Source organism: Cervus elaphus, chromosome 14 (genome assembly GCF_910594005.1).
Source record: "Cervus elaphus chromosome 14, mCerEla1.1, whole genome shotgun sequence".
In the NCBI taxonomy this organism is placed as follows: Eukaryota; Metazoa; Chordata; class Mammalia; order Artiodactyla; family Cervidae; genus Cervus; species Cervus elaphus.
The window spans coordinates 30,518,125-30,537,659 of NC_057828.1; the positions used below are offsets into that span (position 1 = coordinate 30,518,125).

The 19,535-nt window shown below is 36.4% G+C and overlaps 1 protein-coding gene across 9 annotated transcripts in view; it reads right to left on the reverse strand.

The window, feature by feature from the left end:
* The window catches only part of ENAH (ENAH actin regulator), a 157,356-nt gene that overhangs the window by 53,699 nt on the left and 84,122 nt on the right, over positions 1-19,535 (reverse strand). For all 9 annotated transcript variants that reach the window (XM_043923936.1, XM_043923935.1, XM_043923941.1 and 6 more), the window contains exon 3: positions 14,723-14,900. In XM_043923936.1, coding sequence (XP_043779871.1) covers positions 14,723-14,900 — 178 coding nt within the window. The remainder of the gene's footprint in view (positions 1-14,722; positions 14,901-19,535) is intronic.

The following is a 19,535-nucleotide window of genomic DNA, read 5'->3' on the forward strand; positions in this document are numbered from 1 at the left end:
ACCCCCTGGAGAAGGGAATGGCAACCCAATTCAGTGTTCTTGCCTTGAGAATTCCATGGACAGAGGAGCCTGGTGGGTTACAGCTCATGGAGTCGCAATGAGTCAGACACGACAGAAGCGACTAACACCATCACTATCACTAGACTACACATGGCATCCCCTAATTAATCTGTTTATCCTGATCGTCATACCTCTCCCCTCCCCCACAGAAACCAGTTAATACTTAATAACTAAACCAGATCAAATCATCTCCCCTTAGTAAAGTATCTTCAATAGCTTTCCACTGATCTAAAGATAAATACCAAAATCCAATGCTTTCTCCCCATGATGTAATTGTACCCTAACTCATCCAACTCAGACTTTGTTTCTCTCTACACTCCGGGTACACTGGTCTTTTAAATTCTCAAATGAGCTGTATGCTCCTTCTATGTGAACATGTCTTCTGTCTGTGATCTTCTTGGTCAACTAGTATGCTCCCTTTTTGAAAATTAGAACTTTCTGGTAGTCAACACTAGGAGTTACTATTAGTCCCCAGACAACTAAGATAATTATTTCTCCCTCCTTTACTAGGCATTCTTATTTCCTGTTTCAAGTTTTATTAACTACCTAAGTTTTTAAAGATTATCCACTTCAAAATTTTGAAAGGAGATAATAAGTATAAATATAAAATTGGGTAATACTAAATTTCCTAAGAAATGTGAAGAACCTGCCTAGACTTAAAACTTTTAGGCAACATTAATATTAGGCAAAGTGGGAGGGAGAAATGGGTGGGAATATGTGTACAAAGGGACCCGGTTCCATGGGCCAGGCTCATCTGGGGATGAGAGGCAGCATCTAATGAGAACACCTCAAATCATTCTTAAGGAAATTCATACAATTTCGTTCCCTCATCCTTAAGTAAGCTGGTGAAATTCTTTTAACTAAAACTGTTTTCACTCTAAAAGTGTAATACAGAAGTTTTCAAAGGCCATGTCTGTTCTTCCCTACTTTAGTAAGAGAATCAAAAAAGTATGAAGTAGTTCAAAAAAAAGTACGAAGTTTCTAAGCTAATGCTCTTGGATATGGGGGTAAAAGTGAAGGCAGGACAATGCTGGGCAAGAAAAATGTGCCTGGGAGCGAAGAAAATAAACCGAACAGATTTCACAAATGGTCCAGCATTCTTCTCTGTACACAATTAATCTGACACAGAAAACTACTACACAATTCTAATTTACACAATTTACCACGTTTTTAAATGTTGAGTTTTATAAAGAATATGAGGAAGCCTTTCTGCTTTGCTTATAAGCCTATTTAGTTTAAAAATGTTCAGAATTAATCATTACTTTCACTGCATACAACTTTAACACATGAAAATAAATTGTTAAAATGAGAAACTCAGCTGTTAGAAAGTATGCCTAGATACATGAATATGTGCTAATGATTTACTTTTCAAACTGCCATACATGACACATGCTACAAAACAGATGAACTGTGAAAAAATTGTGTTAAGAAGCCAGTCACAAAAGATCACATGTTGTTTGATTCCATTTATATGAAATGTACAGAGCAGGCAAATATATACAGACAGAAAACAGATTAGTGGTTGCCAGGAGCTGGGAGGGATGAAGGAATGGGGTGAGGTAAGGGTGTGTGCATGCTCAGTTGCTCGGTCATGTCTGACTCTTTGTGACCCCACGGGCTATACCTGCCAGGCTGCTCTGTCCACAAGATTCTCCAGGCAAGAATACAGCAGTGGGTTTGCAGGCGGATTCTTCACCCCTGAGCCACCTGGAAAGCGGGGGGGTAAGGATGGTGATAATGCTTATGGTGTGATGAAAGTGCTCTAAAACTGATTATGGTGATAGTTGTACACTTCTATGAGTATACTAAAAATCACCTAATTGTACACTTTAAATGGGTAAACTGTATGGTATGTGGAGTAAAGCTCAATAAAGCTGTTAATTGGGGGGGGGGGGGAATGCCATGTCATGCTCGTGTTCTTCTTGGAATTGAAAGATAAAGTTGAAAAGGATCTCAATGCCTATTACTTTTCTATTATATTAAAAGTGATTACCTCTGGGTAGTAAGATTTTAGATATTTTTCTTTCTTCTTTATGACCTTCCATACTGCTTAAACTTTATAATAAGCATGCAACTTCCTGATTAGAAAAAAAATCACAGCAAAATGCTGTGCTGGAAATCTGAGCTCTTTGCCAAGAACAGTTGCCATAGGTGGAGCTCTAACTGGCTCTAGGTTCTGACGCGAGAACTGGATGTACACAATGAGGGAAGTGACTTGATTAACAATACCAGCGTGACCCCAGGTGTCCGGAAGGACTGCAGAGCCAGCACTTGGGTATCCTTCCCAGACACTTGAGCTAGCCTGGGAAGGTTCCTCCACCATCAGATTGTCCTTCAGGAGGAATAAAAAGTCAAAGGCATTTGTTAGGCCATGACTCTGAATACATACCCATTCAGGATGGTTCATACAAAACCAGGCCTGTCCTAGTTAAGCCAGAACAGTTATCTCCTTCTCTCTAGGAACCCTACTGCCTGCCCTGCCCTTCTCATTTTCTCTGCACAATAATTCATGATACTTCATCGGTGAAACCAAGAAGCAATTTCTATCTAAAACAACTCAGGAAAGCTGACGCTTAAATGACAAAGATGTCCACATTTACTTTTTGAAACTCAAAATTAAGTAAAATTGTATTGAAAGAGTAATTTTGTTCAATATATAATAAAATAAACTGGGTTTGTTAACCTGACGTGGGGTTTAGGAAATAGAATTAAATATAAAAGTTATTGGTGTGGGCTGTCAGTAAGGACATAAAAACTTATTCTACAAACTAAACATCATCAACTTCAGTCTCTGAAATGTAATTATATTCATAACAATATGTATCTTTATTTCACTACTCTTTAAAAAAGATAATATCTCATAATTAGTAGGCCTAAATTAGATACGACCATTCAAGCATGAGGGTATGTTATTTAGACAAAACATCAGTGTACTGAGACAAACAAAGAAAATGAAAAAAGCCAACACCTACGTTGTCAAACTTATGAAAAAATTTAGGAAACTCTACATTAGGAGTGCCATATTCCCAGTCTTAAGAATCCATAGATGTTACTCAATAAAGAAATTCTTTTTCTGGAAAACTGTACACAAAATACTTATTATCATACTTTAAATGATATTCTTAGTTATCTTAGTTCAACCTGTAGGCCTACAGTTTTTATTTTCTTCATCAGACATTTTTCACACAAAATCTTAGTCTTTTACTACTATTCACTCTCTAAAAATGAACTATTATACAAAAGCAGCAGCAACACATTGTTATTTAAAAATAAAACAGGGGGAAGAGAAAAAGAAAACTTCCATACCAGCCATAGCCCAGAAGGAAACACACTATGAAACATCAAAACTGGCCCAGCTTAAGGGCTTTACAATTCACTGTTTATCTGATGCGTTACCCCTGTATATCATGTACTAGAGTCAGCTGTGTGCCTCACTAGACCTCAAGATGCTCAAAGGTAATATTCATCTTCCCAATTACCAATAACCAGCACGGTGTTCAGCACGTTGTAGGTGATCAATAGGGGATTTCCAGGTGGTGCAATGGTGAAGAATCCACCTGACAATGCAGCAGACAGAGGTTCAATCCTTGGGTAGGAAAGACCCACTCAAGGAGGAAATGGCAAACCACACCACTGTTCTTGCCTGAAGGCCTGGCGGGCTACAGATCATGGGGTCACAAAGAGTTGGACACGAATGAGTGACTGAGCACATACACGCGGGTGACTGATAAATCTGTTTAACTAAACAGGAGTTTCACCGAATCAATGCAATTTAACCAAAACTCGTTTAAGGCCTACTATGTTAGAAATGCCTTTACATACAGGAATCCATCTAAACAATGTATATGGGAGAGAATAATTATGAGAATGAATGAATCTGTATATAATTGTATAATAAAGAAGCAGGAGATTTACACAACACCAGAAATATTTAAACAAAAGTCAGGGGAAGAAAATCATCTTCAACTGAAAGACTACCTTTATGTGGATGGGTAAGTGGGGATTCCTATAAAGCCTTGCTCAGTATAATATAAAGAAATCCCTGAATACCCAGGAAATATGTATCTAAAGTTTTTAATGGATCGTAAGGTTGGGACCCCTCAAGTTTCCAGGAAAAAGAAAATCAACTCTTTAAAAAGCAAGGAAAAACCCAGTGTGAAGACATTCAGGTGAAGACAAGTTATTTCTACAAGTTTCATGACCAAGAACCATCAGGTCAGGGCAAGGCACAGGAGAACTATTAAAGGGAGGGGCGACTCTAGCAAACAGGGAGGTAACTTTAGATAGGCAACCTGGCTGAATCTCCTCTGGCAACAACTTCATGCTGAATTTGTTTTTTAGTAAGTCAAGACTCCACAAGCTGGCTGCAGGGATCACACCATCACTATTCACAGGGAGATGAAATACACAAGAAATACTCGTGGGAAGTTTTTTAAATTATACATGTTCTAATTTATACTCTCATGAATAAGAGAGTAAATACTGCCAGAGAAATAATTGCTGAACTAACTGACAATGTGGAAATACCAGAGTCCTGAAAACCTAGCTCTTGCCTGGGTAATGGTAACTTGATAATAAGACTGTACTACCCAAACTGAGGCAAAAGTACCTACTTAAGAAGGAAAAGGTATAAATTCAAGCTGATTTCCCCAAAAGAACAGCATCCTTTTGGAGCAGAAAAATAGTTCTAGCTTCCTAAGAACAAAACTCTAGAGACTCAAACATCTACTCATATAAAAATACTGTAAATTACTACTACTGTATTAAGTATACTGGAGAGATGTTTATATATCACATCTTAGTCCAGATTAATAAGATTGCAGGCTACATTTTAAAATGTATGTATGCAAAAAATAAAATAAAATAAAATGTATGTATGCATGTATCTTTTGGCCTTCAGCAGAAGACACTTTGAATACTTTGATCTTTATATGCGAATAAAATCTGCCAGTAAGTGTCACTGAATTAGGACTGTGACCAAATTTATTTATGCAGTCCAGAAATTATCATTTTAAAGTGTTTTTGACAACAAAATCCTTACCCCTGCAGAATTTTCAGCCCACTGGGAAAGACTGGTTTAGGTAATAAACATATAAATCACCAAAAAAAAAAAGTTATTGAAAACACTCACCGTGGTGAAAGAAGGAATAGAAGGTGCAAGGATCTGAACCAGGGAGCATGTTTAGTTAATGCAGTCAAGAGGGGCCAGTTCATGAAGGAATCCGGATTCCTGTAAGAAGCCTGTACTCTGTTCTAAGAGCAACGAAAAGCCACTGCAAGGCCATTTGGTATACACAACAGAGGTACACAAAAATCCAATCTACCTCCTATGAACATACGGTCATTCCCTATCTGCAGAAGACACTAGAGACCTGTTTCCAGGAACTGACATCAGTCATCCAGTCAGTACCTTCAAATTGGGGGTGTATGGTTCTGTGACTTAAGAAAAATGTTAAATCCACAGAGACCAGTGTGAGTTTAAGTCTGAACAAGGTAAAGTAATTCTTTGTGTTTAGTACAGTATTATCACAGTAAAGATCAGGACAGTATTTGCATTGGAAATTTCTTAATAAAGATGCATTTCTGCTTTATATGAATGGCACTCTTACAGCCAGATTATCACTGAAAATTTCCAGAAAACAGAAGCCACTTGTTTCCTCAGGTGAATCATCTCAGAAACTGCAAAAGCTTACAGAAATAGCAGGTCTACTTCACAGGAGTTATTTCTGGTGTCCTTACATGAGTAGCATGCTGTATTTGCCTATTACCACTCTGTACCATTCATGGTATTCACGCCGTCTTGCAGGTATTTCTGACCATGGCTTATCTTCTCTACACAATAGCCTCTTAAGGTCAACAATTTTGAATCATTCATTTTTATTTCTCTAGTATCATGTAACGTAGTACCTTATCTGGAGGACAAGTAATTAAATTTATTGTGGTTTTACCTCTTTTATATTATGAGACCATCTACCTCTAAGGAATTTTTAATGGGTTAATGAAATAATATCACATATTATATATATAATAATATGTTGTCTATATATGTAACATTGTGACACTGTTTATACATGTATAGCAGATGTTAAAGAGATCACCATTTAATACTATCTTCAGAAGATTAATTAGAATTAGTTAGAATTTTGCTATCTTGTCTAGACCATACAAACAGGAATGACCAATGCTAATTCAGAGGCACTGCACCAACGTGTACATGCTCTTTGCTGAATACAAACATGGGCGACCCAACAGTATACACTATCACTTACACACTGATGAAAGTATGTCCAAAATTGAGCTGTGATCCTAAAACTAGTACAATATTGTAAATCAATTATACTTCAGTTGAAAAAACACTAAACTGTAAAAGTTGTGAACAGGTTTGGCTGCGACTGTGTTGTAACTGGTCTCACAAGAGCAGAAGCGATTCCTGCAATTTGAGTCTTCCCATCAGTGAACAACGAGAGAGATTCTATTCTATCAAAGCTTCTCCCTACCTCCTACATCCATAGTTAAATATGAAAAAGTCCGACAAAAAGGTATCAGAACTTTCAACTGTCTAACATCCAGCAAATGCTTCTCCAACTTATGGGCAACAAATAATGATTACAATCCAAGAAGACAAGTAAAGTAATTGTATACAAATAACTATTCTCATGCAGGAAAATAATCACAAAAATAACTATGTAAACAATCATGGATGACATCCTCAGTTTGCTGCAGCCCCATTAATTAAACTTCAAGTTTATTGTAAAGTAAGCCTAAAGAACTGAAGTCACCAGTTAGACCTGTATCAGACACATTAATAAGAGGTCCAACCGACAAAGAAGCAGAGAAATAAGAATGAGAGAGAATACAATGTCTGACAACAAACTTCAGGCTAAAATAACTTTATAATTATAATTATAAAACACAGATTCATCAAGGAAATCTTGTCTGTTTTAGTTATTTATCAATTCTACAACACAGAACTGAAGCTGTGCTTAAGAAAATGCAGTATTAGACTCAAGTTACAGTCAAGCCAAAGCAGCTTTCCCAAAAAGCTAATGATCAGGAACTTAAAAGTCATAGAAATAAATATCTTAAAATTCTTTTATTATAAATAAAAGATAGTAATTCATATATACTATAACATAATAGTCACCAAGTCATTTTGCATAAGCGCTTAACCCTCTCAGGTAACCCTGACTGAGAAAGGTTGGGCATATGAACCAGACGCCTAACTCAGTAATTCTCAACATTTTCAACAGCTAGAAACCTTTTTATTATTTTAGCTAACACCCGTGAACTTGATACTTACAGTGAACTTGTCCAAAGGAACTGTATTTATCATTAATCTTTGTTCTTTCTTAAGTAAGCAAAGATACATAATTGGTTGAGCTCAATTCAGGTACTGGGACTATTTAATGTTGCTTATCAGCATCATGGCACAATCACAAGATCCAGAAATTCTTCAAAGTGTCAACAACAGCTAATTAGAACTTCTGATTGGTTTCAGATAAGCATCCCTACAAAGAGCTGGCAAATTTTAGTCCCCAACAAAAAATTTAATATCTGACTTAGGAGGTATAACTCTATCACTGGAATGTATGATGTACATTGTTTATTTAGCTTTCTAAGAGAAAATTATCTCAAAAGTGTATCAGTTGTTTTGTATTAGTTCTGAAACAAGTTGAAACCCATTGTTCTAACTCAAACAGAATTATCTCCCAAAGGAAAGGACATTCATATATAACATAGATTGGAACTTTTGTTAATAAATTACTAAAATGTGGGCTTAACATATCTGCTCTCTAAAAGCTATTTAAAGACAAATCTGTGTCCATGTATCATTCTTTCTAAAACTTGGACTCCAGTTCACAGTAAAAATTCAAACTCACGCTGAACAGCATTTTCATTTTTCACCTCCTTCTCCCAAACTACTGATTTTTTTCATAAGTAGACATTATTTTAGGTACCACACTATCAGCAAACAGATATGATACTCTCCCAGAGATTTCTATTGCTTTCATGTGAAAATCTGCAGCCAGAATTCTTTTTTAAAAGGAAAAGTTGCATAAGGGGAGGAAGTACTCATACAATATTGATTTCCTGTTTAAACTCACCTGATTCTATCCCCGTGATCCCTTCTCCAACTGGAATTTTCTCCTCTACTCCTACTATTTCTGCCTTTACTCAGCAACTTAAGGCTTGTCTCAGTTCCCAGCAGCTCCCTTTTCAAACCACTGCTGACCTTCTGAAGTACAGCTTTGCTCACATCATCCCATTTGCTCCAAAACATACACTCAAGCTCTATCACCCACAGCTCTCAAAAGCCCTTCTTGGTCAGACCTATCTTTCTGACTTTATTTGCTATGAGGCCAATTAAATAACTCCTGTTCTACAAACAAGCTCATTTTCCCACTTTTGTACCCCTACACTACTTCCTGGGCCGGATGGATGTGCCTTTCTCCTTCTGTCCCTCTTTTACCTCATCTTTCAAAATCAGTTCAAAAATCCATCTCATTGTTAACACTCAAAGGATTTTATCTGTACCTCCCAGACAACTCTCTCTTTTGGATTAAGATTGTGTCTTATCTCTCCTGCAAGAGTAGAAGAATCCTTGAGGACAAGATTTGAGTCTAATTTCTCCCTGCCGTGTATGTATCAAATGATGGATAAATTAATTGATTTTCTATGGGGAAACATAACATGGTATATCTTTACCAGTCAGTAAAGACAAAGAGGTTGGAGAAAACTTTAAAGTCTGTCTACCACTTTTATTTCTCTAAGTAAATTAATCCAAACAGTAGAATTTTCTGTGTATTTTTTAATATTAGCATTAAAAAAAAATAACATCCTATAGTTTAAAAATACTAATGTCTTTACCTCAATTAATCCCTAGGATACACTAACACAGGTATTCTCATGATCCTTTTACAAGGATCCTTCTATATGTTTCCTCATAGAAAGGAACAGCTTTAGAGAAAGCAACCTGCCACCAGGGGAGGAGTCAAAATTGGAGTCTTTCACCTCCAACTCTAAGTTCTTTCCACTAAATCAAAAATGAAAGACCATAAAATTTTACCCTCCAAAAAAACCATGAAACAAAAAGTAAATGAAAGTTTTCCTCTCTCTGATTTTCTCACCTTAAACGGACATCCCTCAAAAGCCTTTTAAAATATGTTTTGAAGATCTTGAGTGGAAAAGCAGAGAAACGAAATCTCCTGAAGGTCAGTAAAATCCAATCCCAGATGAGCCTCCCTTTCTACGTATATATGACCTCAGGAAAGTCCCACCTCTCTGTATCAGTCTTCTTAATTAGAAACTGGGGGTGACAGTACTGACAGACTAACCTCATGTTTTTATAGAGATTGTGAATTTATAAATGTGGAAGGGTGTGAAGAGGTAAGTTAGAGAAGAAAGCACCCAGAAGAAGGCTGTTCCAGCCACGCAACCTCCAAACCTGTTACTCACTTAATCCTGACTAGGAGCTACAGTTCTATGTTTCACACTGTTACTTCTCTGGTAAGACCGTTGATTAAGGGAAGTTAGAAGTGGGAAGTACTATATCCAAGATCACCTTTAGAATCCATTTTCCCTGACTGCCCAAAACGACACAATCTGGTGACTGTCTGAGAACAACACCCTCTTCTTCCTGACCTATCCATTACATCTCACGGACACAGCAGAAAAAGGGTGAATGCTAAAACTAAATCAGGGTACAAATGGCCATTTGTCTTGTTGTGGGCTCTTGGGTCAGTCCAGAAACCTTTTGTAAGCCCCAACCTCATGTCTAAAACAAGCTTAATACCAGTAACTCTGTAGTGTTGTTATGTAGATTATCGGTAATAAACGTGCCCAATTAGGACCGGCCACAAAACTGGTGCCTTAAACACAGATTATTATTCCTGCCTCAGAACTGCTCTAAGGCCTAAATGAGGACATAAGTAGAAGGCCTAAAACAATGCACGGGCAAGGTCGGCACTAAAAGTTTGTCACCTCCTCTTTACCCTGCTCCTTTCCCTTTTTATACTGCCATTTCAGGCCTCATCATTCTCACTGGTATTATCACAACGGCATCTGAAACTCATCTCCATGCCTGCAAACACATGATTACCAATCCATCACTTTTGTCCTCAAGTATTTATTCAGCACCCTTCAGAGACCGCGTCACCAACCAGTATCCTGAAGTGCACACTGCCCAGCAGGAACACAAGGCCCTGCCCAGTCTCATCTCTTGTGACTTCCCTCCCAGATAGATAGAAGGCCTCCGGCCCAAGCCCACCACATCGCTTGTTTGTTTCCCAACTGCACCAGGCTCTCTTGCCTCCAAGCCTATCCAGAATGTTCTTCTACCATCTACTTATTCTTCAAAAGACAGCTCAAACATCATCTTCTCTTCAAAACTTCCCTTTACCCTAGAATTTCCTTCTGCATACTTCATTCACATGTCACAAACTGTACTCTAATTTTGCTGTGAAATCCTAGAAGACAGAAGAATCCTAGAAGCCTTATCATGTTAGCATCACTCCCAGCACAGGACCTATGCTCAAAACGTGTTTGATGGTTTTTGTGACATAACCTTAATATTGGTCCCATGAATACTGGCAATCTGGATGTCTGAAAAATAAAAGTGCCACTATAAACATAAAAAGTATTTCTAGAAACGTTTTGAGATATTTTAAGTCCAGTTAATTCTGAAACATATCTGAAACAGATTTTTTTAAAGTACTGAGATAGAACTCATACAAATGCAATACTGTAAGGTTTATCAGACCAAATTACCAATTAAAAAAATGAATGGAATCTCAGTCTTCATAAATATTTAACTATAAGTTCTAAGGCAAATTTCCTACAGGAGGTTATCTTTGACTATATTCTTGCTTTCAACAGATACAAAATAAAATCCAGCAAAAGCAGTCTTAGTCAACAGTAAAATATTTTAAGGTTTTCCTCTTATAAAGGTATGCTTAATCTTGGTTCAGTAGAACAAAAGGAGTAGAATAATCTTACTTAAAACCAATATGATTTCCCTTTATTAAAAATGGATTTTAAGAATTATCTTTTTTCAAATGACTTAAACCTTTTTCAAAATGAAATAGATTGTGGAAGTTTACATCTACTGATCACGAAAAAGACTGACTTTATATAATCCATGACTATTACCTGCAAAACTGCTACAAACGTACTTGATAAATAATAAAGAAATAAAAAATACCAGGCTGGATAACACATTTTGAATGTACTTAATTGAGTCCATTTCTATTAGGCAAAGGAAACTGATAAACTAGCTTTTGGTATAAAAGAAAGCACTAAATTCAACTCTTTTTCAAAAATGTTAGAACATGTGACTTGTTTCTTAAATTCCAAATATAACTCACTGTATTTAGCACCTTCTGTACTTTCCAGTATATTAGATAATTGCACACTAAGTTAAAAACAAAATAAAGGAAAACATTCCTGCCACCCACCCCTTTCATAAAAGAAATGGAAATATTAAACATGCACACAGAGCACCTTGTAAAGGTCAGCATGACTAGCTATAGAAAAGGTTGTTTTTTTCCCTTAATTTGAACATTTTGTTTGAGGATTTAGAGATGTGGAGGGGCAAAGAAAAGAGGAAGGGAGAATTGTGATTTTTTATTTTGGCAGAAAAGATGAGTTAGTAATTTCCAAATCCTGCTTGAGGGAACCACATGGGTGTCCCCATGGTCACAGGCTCCCAATTCCCACATTAATCAGAGAATCTCTGCAGGTTTCTTTCTTTTTTTTTCCGGGTGGGGGGGGGGGGGGGATGGGGGGCATTGGTCTGTTTATGCACCAAGCATCTAAAAAAGATTTTTTTTGTACAAAGGTGACCGTAACTTTAAAAAGCCTGAACACCACTAAAAAGGACTAGTGAATATTCAATGAATAATACATTAAACCTAATAAACAGAAAATCCAGAAGCATTCAATATGAAAAACTGGTTTTAAAAAGTGGAAAGACACTAAGTAAAAACAGACTAGTAGCTACAGGTACTTTACCTTTATGAATAAGTTTGTTTCTTTTGCTTCTGATCAGAGATTTACAGAGTATATTGTTTACTTAGGGAGGGGACATGCAAGTTACCTGTTCCCAACTTGGTTTTGGCAGGAAGAGAATAGATGGTTTTAGCAAGGAACTGGCTATGAATCCAAAGCAAACAGCTGTGGAAGGGGACGACATGTTCAAGATGAGAGGTGACATTATTGGGTATGTTTGTTTATGTGGATAGCAGGGACTCACAAAATTAACACTGGGGGTGGAGTTCTTACCGATCCTACTTCTGAGATCTACAGAAAAGTTTATATCCTTTCCTGAGGACACTTCAGATTCACAGCATCTAAATCCTCTTATGCCCCCACTGAAACTCGCTCAGTCGTGTCCGACTCTGCAACCCCATGGACTATACATACAGTCCATGGAATTTTCCAGGCCAGAATACTGGAGTGGGTAGCCTTTCCCTTCTCCAGGGGATCTTCCCAACCCAGGGATCGAACCCAGGTCTCCCGTATTGCAGGCAGATTCTTTACCAGCTGAGCCACCAGGGAAGCGCCTTATGCCTCCAATGCCAAGCCAACTACTGCTATCAAAAATTGGAGACAGTGTTTAACTATACTAATGTACAAAAACGGTCATTTTCTAAGTAAGTCAGACTATAAAGAACATTTCATGTGCTTTGCCTTCTCTGATGAAAAAGCCACAGAACCAAAAGCTTCCTTGGCAATGACTGGGGCCATGATGCAAGGAGACGGCTAGGATGGACCAGCTTCTTCCACCACTCTCTCTCCTGCCTCAGGCCATGATACTCTAAGTTGAGAATGTGACAGAGAAGAGAATAAGCTCCAAACTTATCTAAGAGGAATCTATTCAATTTTTCTGCTTTACCAAAATGCTTGCATAGCTAATGAGATGGTGGGCGATCTTCTCATGTACTATACTTCCTATAACGTGGAAATTACTTTACAATAGACAATGTAATTGAGTCTCTCCACATTAAGACTCACTAATTTCAAAAGATCAAGATCAAATGAAAAAAATCATTAATTAGCATCTAAATTTTGAAGACAAACTATATGACTATACACTGATAAAAACAACCTTTTCCAATTGGTTAAAAAAACTGATGATAAGATGAATAATAATGGTAACCACTTTAAATTAGTAACATTCAATTCTTAGTATCAGTGGACATGCTTTTGAAAGTTCAGAAATAAAAATAATGCAAGACTGTTCCAAACATGGAGAAGCTAAATGTTATTGTCACACATATGCTCTCTAAAGTTTGGCTCTTTAATTATTTATTATGTAGTTGATCTACTCAATAAAATATTAAGAACAACAATTAGAGTTGCTTCCTTATGGTAAAACTAAGTAACAGAAAAGCAATTCTATACCGACAAGAAAATGCTGATAAAATACTGATGCCTGAAAGCAAAGTACAGTGACTTAGACAATGTACATACAAGTCTGTACAAATACGCAGATTTTCCTCTGCTATTTTCTAGACTTAGTGACAGACTAGAAGTTCTAGTGATTTATTTTCTCAAAATAGATAAGAGAGTTATATACAAATTATTTATAGAAACATTAATTTCCTTAAAATAAAATCTAATATAAACCACCTATAGGTATAATAAGGTAGTTTCAGCAAGATTCCAAAGTGTCTTCTTGCCCTGAAAATCACATCTGAAATAGACTAACACAGAGGCTAGATGCCTTAATCATTTTTAGAATAGGGCAAGGTATAAATAAAATTTAAATTATCTATAACAGGTTTTGAAATTCTGTACTTTCAACAAAATACTGAATTTTAATGTAACTATGTAAGTCCTTCCTCATAAAATATATAAACAAACTTTATTTATGGCACGCTTATATCAATAAGATTGTTACTAAATACACAAAGGCAAGCAAGAGTAATCATACATGTTTGCTTTATTATAACCTTAATTTTCTGATTACTAAATCTATCTCCCCAAAGAGGTAATCACAAACTGGCATTTTTTCCCTATTTTTTAAGTCAAAATAAAAACAGAGCTCATCTCTGACATATATACACTTTCAAATCCTGTGTGTGCTTTTTTTTAAGTGAATTATTTCTACACACCTTTCTGACCACCATGCAGTGTCAGAGAACATGCAATTCATAGCTTGCACCACCGGAGGGCATGCTGAAAATCTTTAAACAAGTTTTAGAATGGAATTTTTATCTACTAGGAAGGAGACCTAGTCCTAGACCTTGAAATTCATGGACTCAGGAGTGGCAAAAAACATGTTTCAGAAAACATGTGTTTCATCATAAAAAATAAGATGATGACAAATACGCATATTCAGTCCACAGTTTATCTCTGAGTCTCATGTCCCTGCAATGAAAGTTGAGGTTCTAGATCAGAATAAACAAATTAAATAACTTCAAATGAGAACACTAAAAAATTACTAACTACTAACCAGTCTCATAAGAGTATCCTTCTAGAGTAAATGTTCATCATCAACAAACAAAAGTTCAAATTTTTGTAGAAAACAAAAGAAGTTCAAGAATCACTTCAAATATAAATATATATATATATATGATTTAAAAGTTGGTCAGGAAAGACTTGGTTTAATATACACACAGCACTTCAGTTCAAGAAAACAGGTGACCCGTGGACACCCTACCTGTTTCCTGTGAATTCAACACTTCTAAGGCATGCATCATGGCACTTGCGAAGACATTGGCATCTTCTTTACTGCCAAAGTTGAGACCATACACCTGTCTAGCGTCCCGCCATTGGTGGAAGGTCTGTGTAGCTTGATTGTACTTCAATCCTTTAGGAATGGCACAATTTATCACAACCTAAAAGACAGTAATTCTTTATAAAGTTAAGCTAATAATTGGCAAAATCAGCAATGTCAACATCCTGACTGGACATGATCATTCAAACCTGCTCCTGACCAACCTTGGCAAAAAAAGAAAAAATGGTTAAAACCAGTATCTGGAGTAAAATCAGTTTTCAGAAGTTAACAGCCAGATAGATATTAGGCTGATAGTTACATGTCTCTGGCCTTAAAAGAGTAAATCAGCAAAACAAAAGAAAATCTATATCCCTCATTAAATATATGTGAACGTGTTTATTGACGTTTTATAAATTCAGAAAGCATATAAAACATAAGTATGTATCTTAGTGATAGCCAAACCCTGATCAAAAACTAGGACATTAACATCAGAAACCTCCCCCCCAATGGTATTAGCCACACTTCTAACATCAACAAATAGTTCTGTAGGTTTTGAGGTTTTATGTAAAAGGAGTTACACACTATACTGTAATTTGCCCTCCTTCTCTCAAAATTATTTATGAGAAGCATCCATTCATTGTATGTAATTGTGGTTTACTGCACACATTTCTGTTGGGCATATACCTAGAAGTGGAATTGTCACAAGCCATACATATGCTCAACTTCAGCAGAAAACTCCAGGTAGCTTCCCAAATTGGTCCCATCAATTTTCACTCCCACAGCAGTATACAATGGCTTGCACAACCACACATACAGTGCATCATTATAACTGGTATCGTCAGTCTAAAGTTCAGAGATTCTGCTGGGTGTAAATACTACATCATTGAGGTTCTAGGTAGTAGCTCCCTTATGACCATTGAGATGTAGCACTTTTTTGTATTTTAATGGCTATCTGGAGATCTTCTATGAATACAAGCTTAAATTAAATCCCTTGCTCATTTTTTAACTGAGTTGCCCATCTTTTTTTTAATTGATCTATTAAGAGTCCTTTATATATTCTGGATGATCCCACTGTTGGTTGTATGTTACAAATATCTACTCCCATTCTGTGACTTGCCTTTTCACTCTCTTAATGGTGTCTTTTGATGAACAGAAGTTCTTAAGTTTTATTCAGTCCAAATACACAATCTTTTCCTTTATATAGTCAATGCTTTTTGAAATTTGTTTAACAAATGCTTCTCATGTGTGATAAAAGTGATAAAAATATTATTCCATGTTAATTTATAGAAGCTTTACTGTATTAACTTTCATATTTACATCTCTAATTCAACTGGAATTGATTTATGCCTACAATATGAAGTAAGGTTCAGCTTTCCTTTTTGTTCCACTATGGCTGTCCAATTGATCCAGCAGTACCTATCAGCCTGCTGCAGGTTTGCCTTTTTCATAAATCAAGTGTCTAGGTGGCTCTATCTTGTTCTACTGGTCAGTATGCCTATCTTGGAGCCAACATCACAGTGACTTAATTATTGTAACTTTATAGGAAGTCTGGATAGCCACTAGTGCGTCCTCCTACTTTGCAGCTGCTCAATATTGCTTTGGCTGTTCTCAGTCTTTTGTGTGCAGCTATAATTTTATACTAACTATCAATTTCATATTATTTATCCAATTCACCAGTCTCTGTTTTTAATTGTAGTGTTTAATTCATTTACACTTAATGTAAGTTATATATAAATTTGGGTCTAAATCTATCATATCTTCTTTCAGAGTTCTTTATATTGTCCTATTAGCTTGCTAGTTACACAATGTTTTCACTGTTGTTCAGTGGTTGCCCCAGAGACTGAAACAGACGTCTTAAACTTATCAAAGACACACAGGAACCAATATTTTTGTCTTCACCTCAACAATACACAGACTTACAATACCTCATCTCCAATAAAACTCCCTTTTCCCCAGTGCCCATCCTAAGAATTCTACACTATTTTTATCAGGTATTTTTAATTCCATTTATATTTTAAATCCCATAAAACATTATTAGTAGTCTTATACAGTTGATGGTCATTTAAGATTTACCCAATATTTACACTTTTTTTGTTGCTTTTTATCCCTTTGTCCTCTCCAACCTTCTGTTGGGACCATTTCTGATCTTGAAGATCACCCTTTAGAATTTCATTCAAAGCAGATCTCCTGACAATGAATTCTCCATTTTGGTTTCTCAAGATAATATCTTTATTTCACCTTCAGTATTGAAGACTATTAGGTATGGGACTTAAGTGGTCATTTATTTTCTTTTATTCTTTGCCTTCTAACTTTTGTTTTTTCTACTGAGAAGTCAGTTGACAGTTTATTACTGCTTTTTAAAGCTGTATTTTTCTCATGGATCAAACTAAAGAACTTCAACTTGAATTTAGTATACAGTGATTTTAATATGGTATGTTTATAAGTGGTTTTCTCTGTACTTATCCACTTATGGTTTACAGCATTTCTAAGGTGATATCCTTTCACCATTTCTGAAAATTTGTGTTCATTATTTTGTCTTCGATTACTGCTCCTGCCGCATTCCCTCCTCTATTCTGAGACGCCAATAAGGTAAGGGTATACCTTACACTTTTTTACTGTATTTCCTATGTCTCTTAAGCACTTTTTCATATGTCCATAATTTTCTCTCTCCAAACATCACAGCTTCAGAATGAATATTTCCTTCTGATCTATATTTCAGTTTACTAATTTTTTTCAGTAGCTTCTAATTTGTTATAATCTCATCACTGAGCTACTAATACCAGCTATTTTATTTTTCAATTCCAACATTTCCATTCAGCTTTTTCTACTGAAATTCTCAATTTAGTCTTTTATTTCCTTGAATACATTACGCATAGTCATTTTAAAGTCAGTTTCTGATAATCCCATTAACTGGATTCCCAGTAGGTCTGTCCTCACTGTTCTCTTGTCTCCTCGTATGCGGTTTATTTTGACTGAATGCCAGACACTGACTATGGATAACGCTGTGGAAATTTTGAGGCCTAAAATGATGCTACATTTTTCCAGGGAAGATTTACATTTGTTTCTGGCAAGCGGCTAGGGAAACTAACAATTTCAAATTACCTCAAACCAAAAGTGATTAGAGGCTGGGTATCAGTTCTTCTAAAGGCCAGTCTACTTAGAGTCAAACTTCTTCCCCAGGGTATGGGGCTTCTGGGTCCCAAATCACAACCTGTGTGATTACCAAGACAACCTCCCCTCATTAGCAGACTTGACATATAATCTTTGTTCTACTAGTCCCAGGAGTCTGCCAAAAGTTCTGTTCAGCTACTCAGGCTCCTCTTTCAAAACTAACATGTGCTTCTGGGTAAAAACCGGTTCCCAAGCGAGGCTCACTTCTCTGATTCCTTCTTCTTTTAAGTCATGGACCCATAATTCTTCACTGTCATGTAAGCTCTCCAAATAGACTTCTTTCTTTTAAATATTCCGTCCAATTATTTTGGTTCACAGAGAGAGGCTTTATCTAAATTACCTCATCCACCAATATCCAAACATGACATTATTTTTAAAATATGATGACCACTTAAAGATAAGTGAAATAAGCTAGATATAAAGGAAAAAATATTGTATGATTCCAATTATTTGAAATGCCTAGAATAACAAAATTCACAAAAACAACAGAGAATGGAGGTTGCCAGGGGTTATGGTGGAAGAAAATGGGAAATTATTGTTTAAAGGGTTCAGAGTTTCAGTCTGGATGAAAAAGTCCAGAGATGAATAGTAGTGATGGTTGCAGCACGGCAGTGTGAATGTATTTAATGTCCCTGAATGAAATTAAAAGACGCTTACTCCTTGGAAGGAAAGTTATGACCAACCTAAACAGCATATTAAAAAGCAGAGACATTACTTTGTCAACAAAGGTCAGTCTAGTCAAGGCTATGGTTTTTCCAGTGGTCATGTATGGATGTGAGAGTTGGACTATAAAGAAAGCTGAGCACTGAAAAATTGGTGCTTTTGAACTGTGATGTTGGAGAAGACTCTTGAGAGTCCCTTGGACTGCAAGGAGATTCAACCAGTCCATCCTAAAGGAGATCAGCCCTGGGTGTTCATTGGAGGGACTGATGTTGAAGTTGAAACTCCAATACTTTGGCCACCTGATGAGAAGAGCTGACTCATTTGAAAAGACCCTGATGCTGGGAGGGACTGGGGGAGGAGGGTAGGGGGACAACAGAGGATGAGATGGCTGGATGGCATCACAACACAAGGGACATGGGTTTGGGTAGACTCCGGGAGTTGGTGATGGACAGGGAGGCCTGGCGTGCTGCAGTTCATGGGGTCGCAAAGAGTTGGACCCGACTGAGCGACTGAACTGAACTGAACCATATACTTAAAATTTATTAAAATAGTAAAGTTTATGTTAGTTTTACTACAACTTAAAAATTATGGTCATGTCTTACCATTTAATTTCTATACATATTGAGAGTGGGAGAGGGTTACAAATCCTTAGCTACTAGAATTTAATACCATAAGAAAACTATGAACCAAATTTTAAGGCAATCTATATCCTGCCTGACTAATAGGTTATAAGGGCAGACAAAAAAGATAGTTACGTTTACTTTTCAACTCTTCAGTGACAGACTGTTAGAAAAAGTTGAGGAAAATATTACTAGAATCAAAATTATACTACCTAAATCATTAGCTCAGTTTTTTCAATATAGAAATTTTACTGTGAAATTAAACTGTGAACAAATTATTTCATTCAATTCTATCTTTCAAG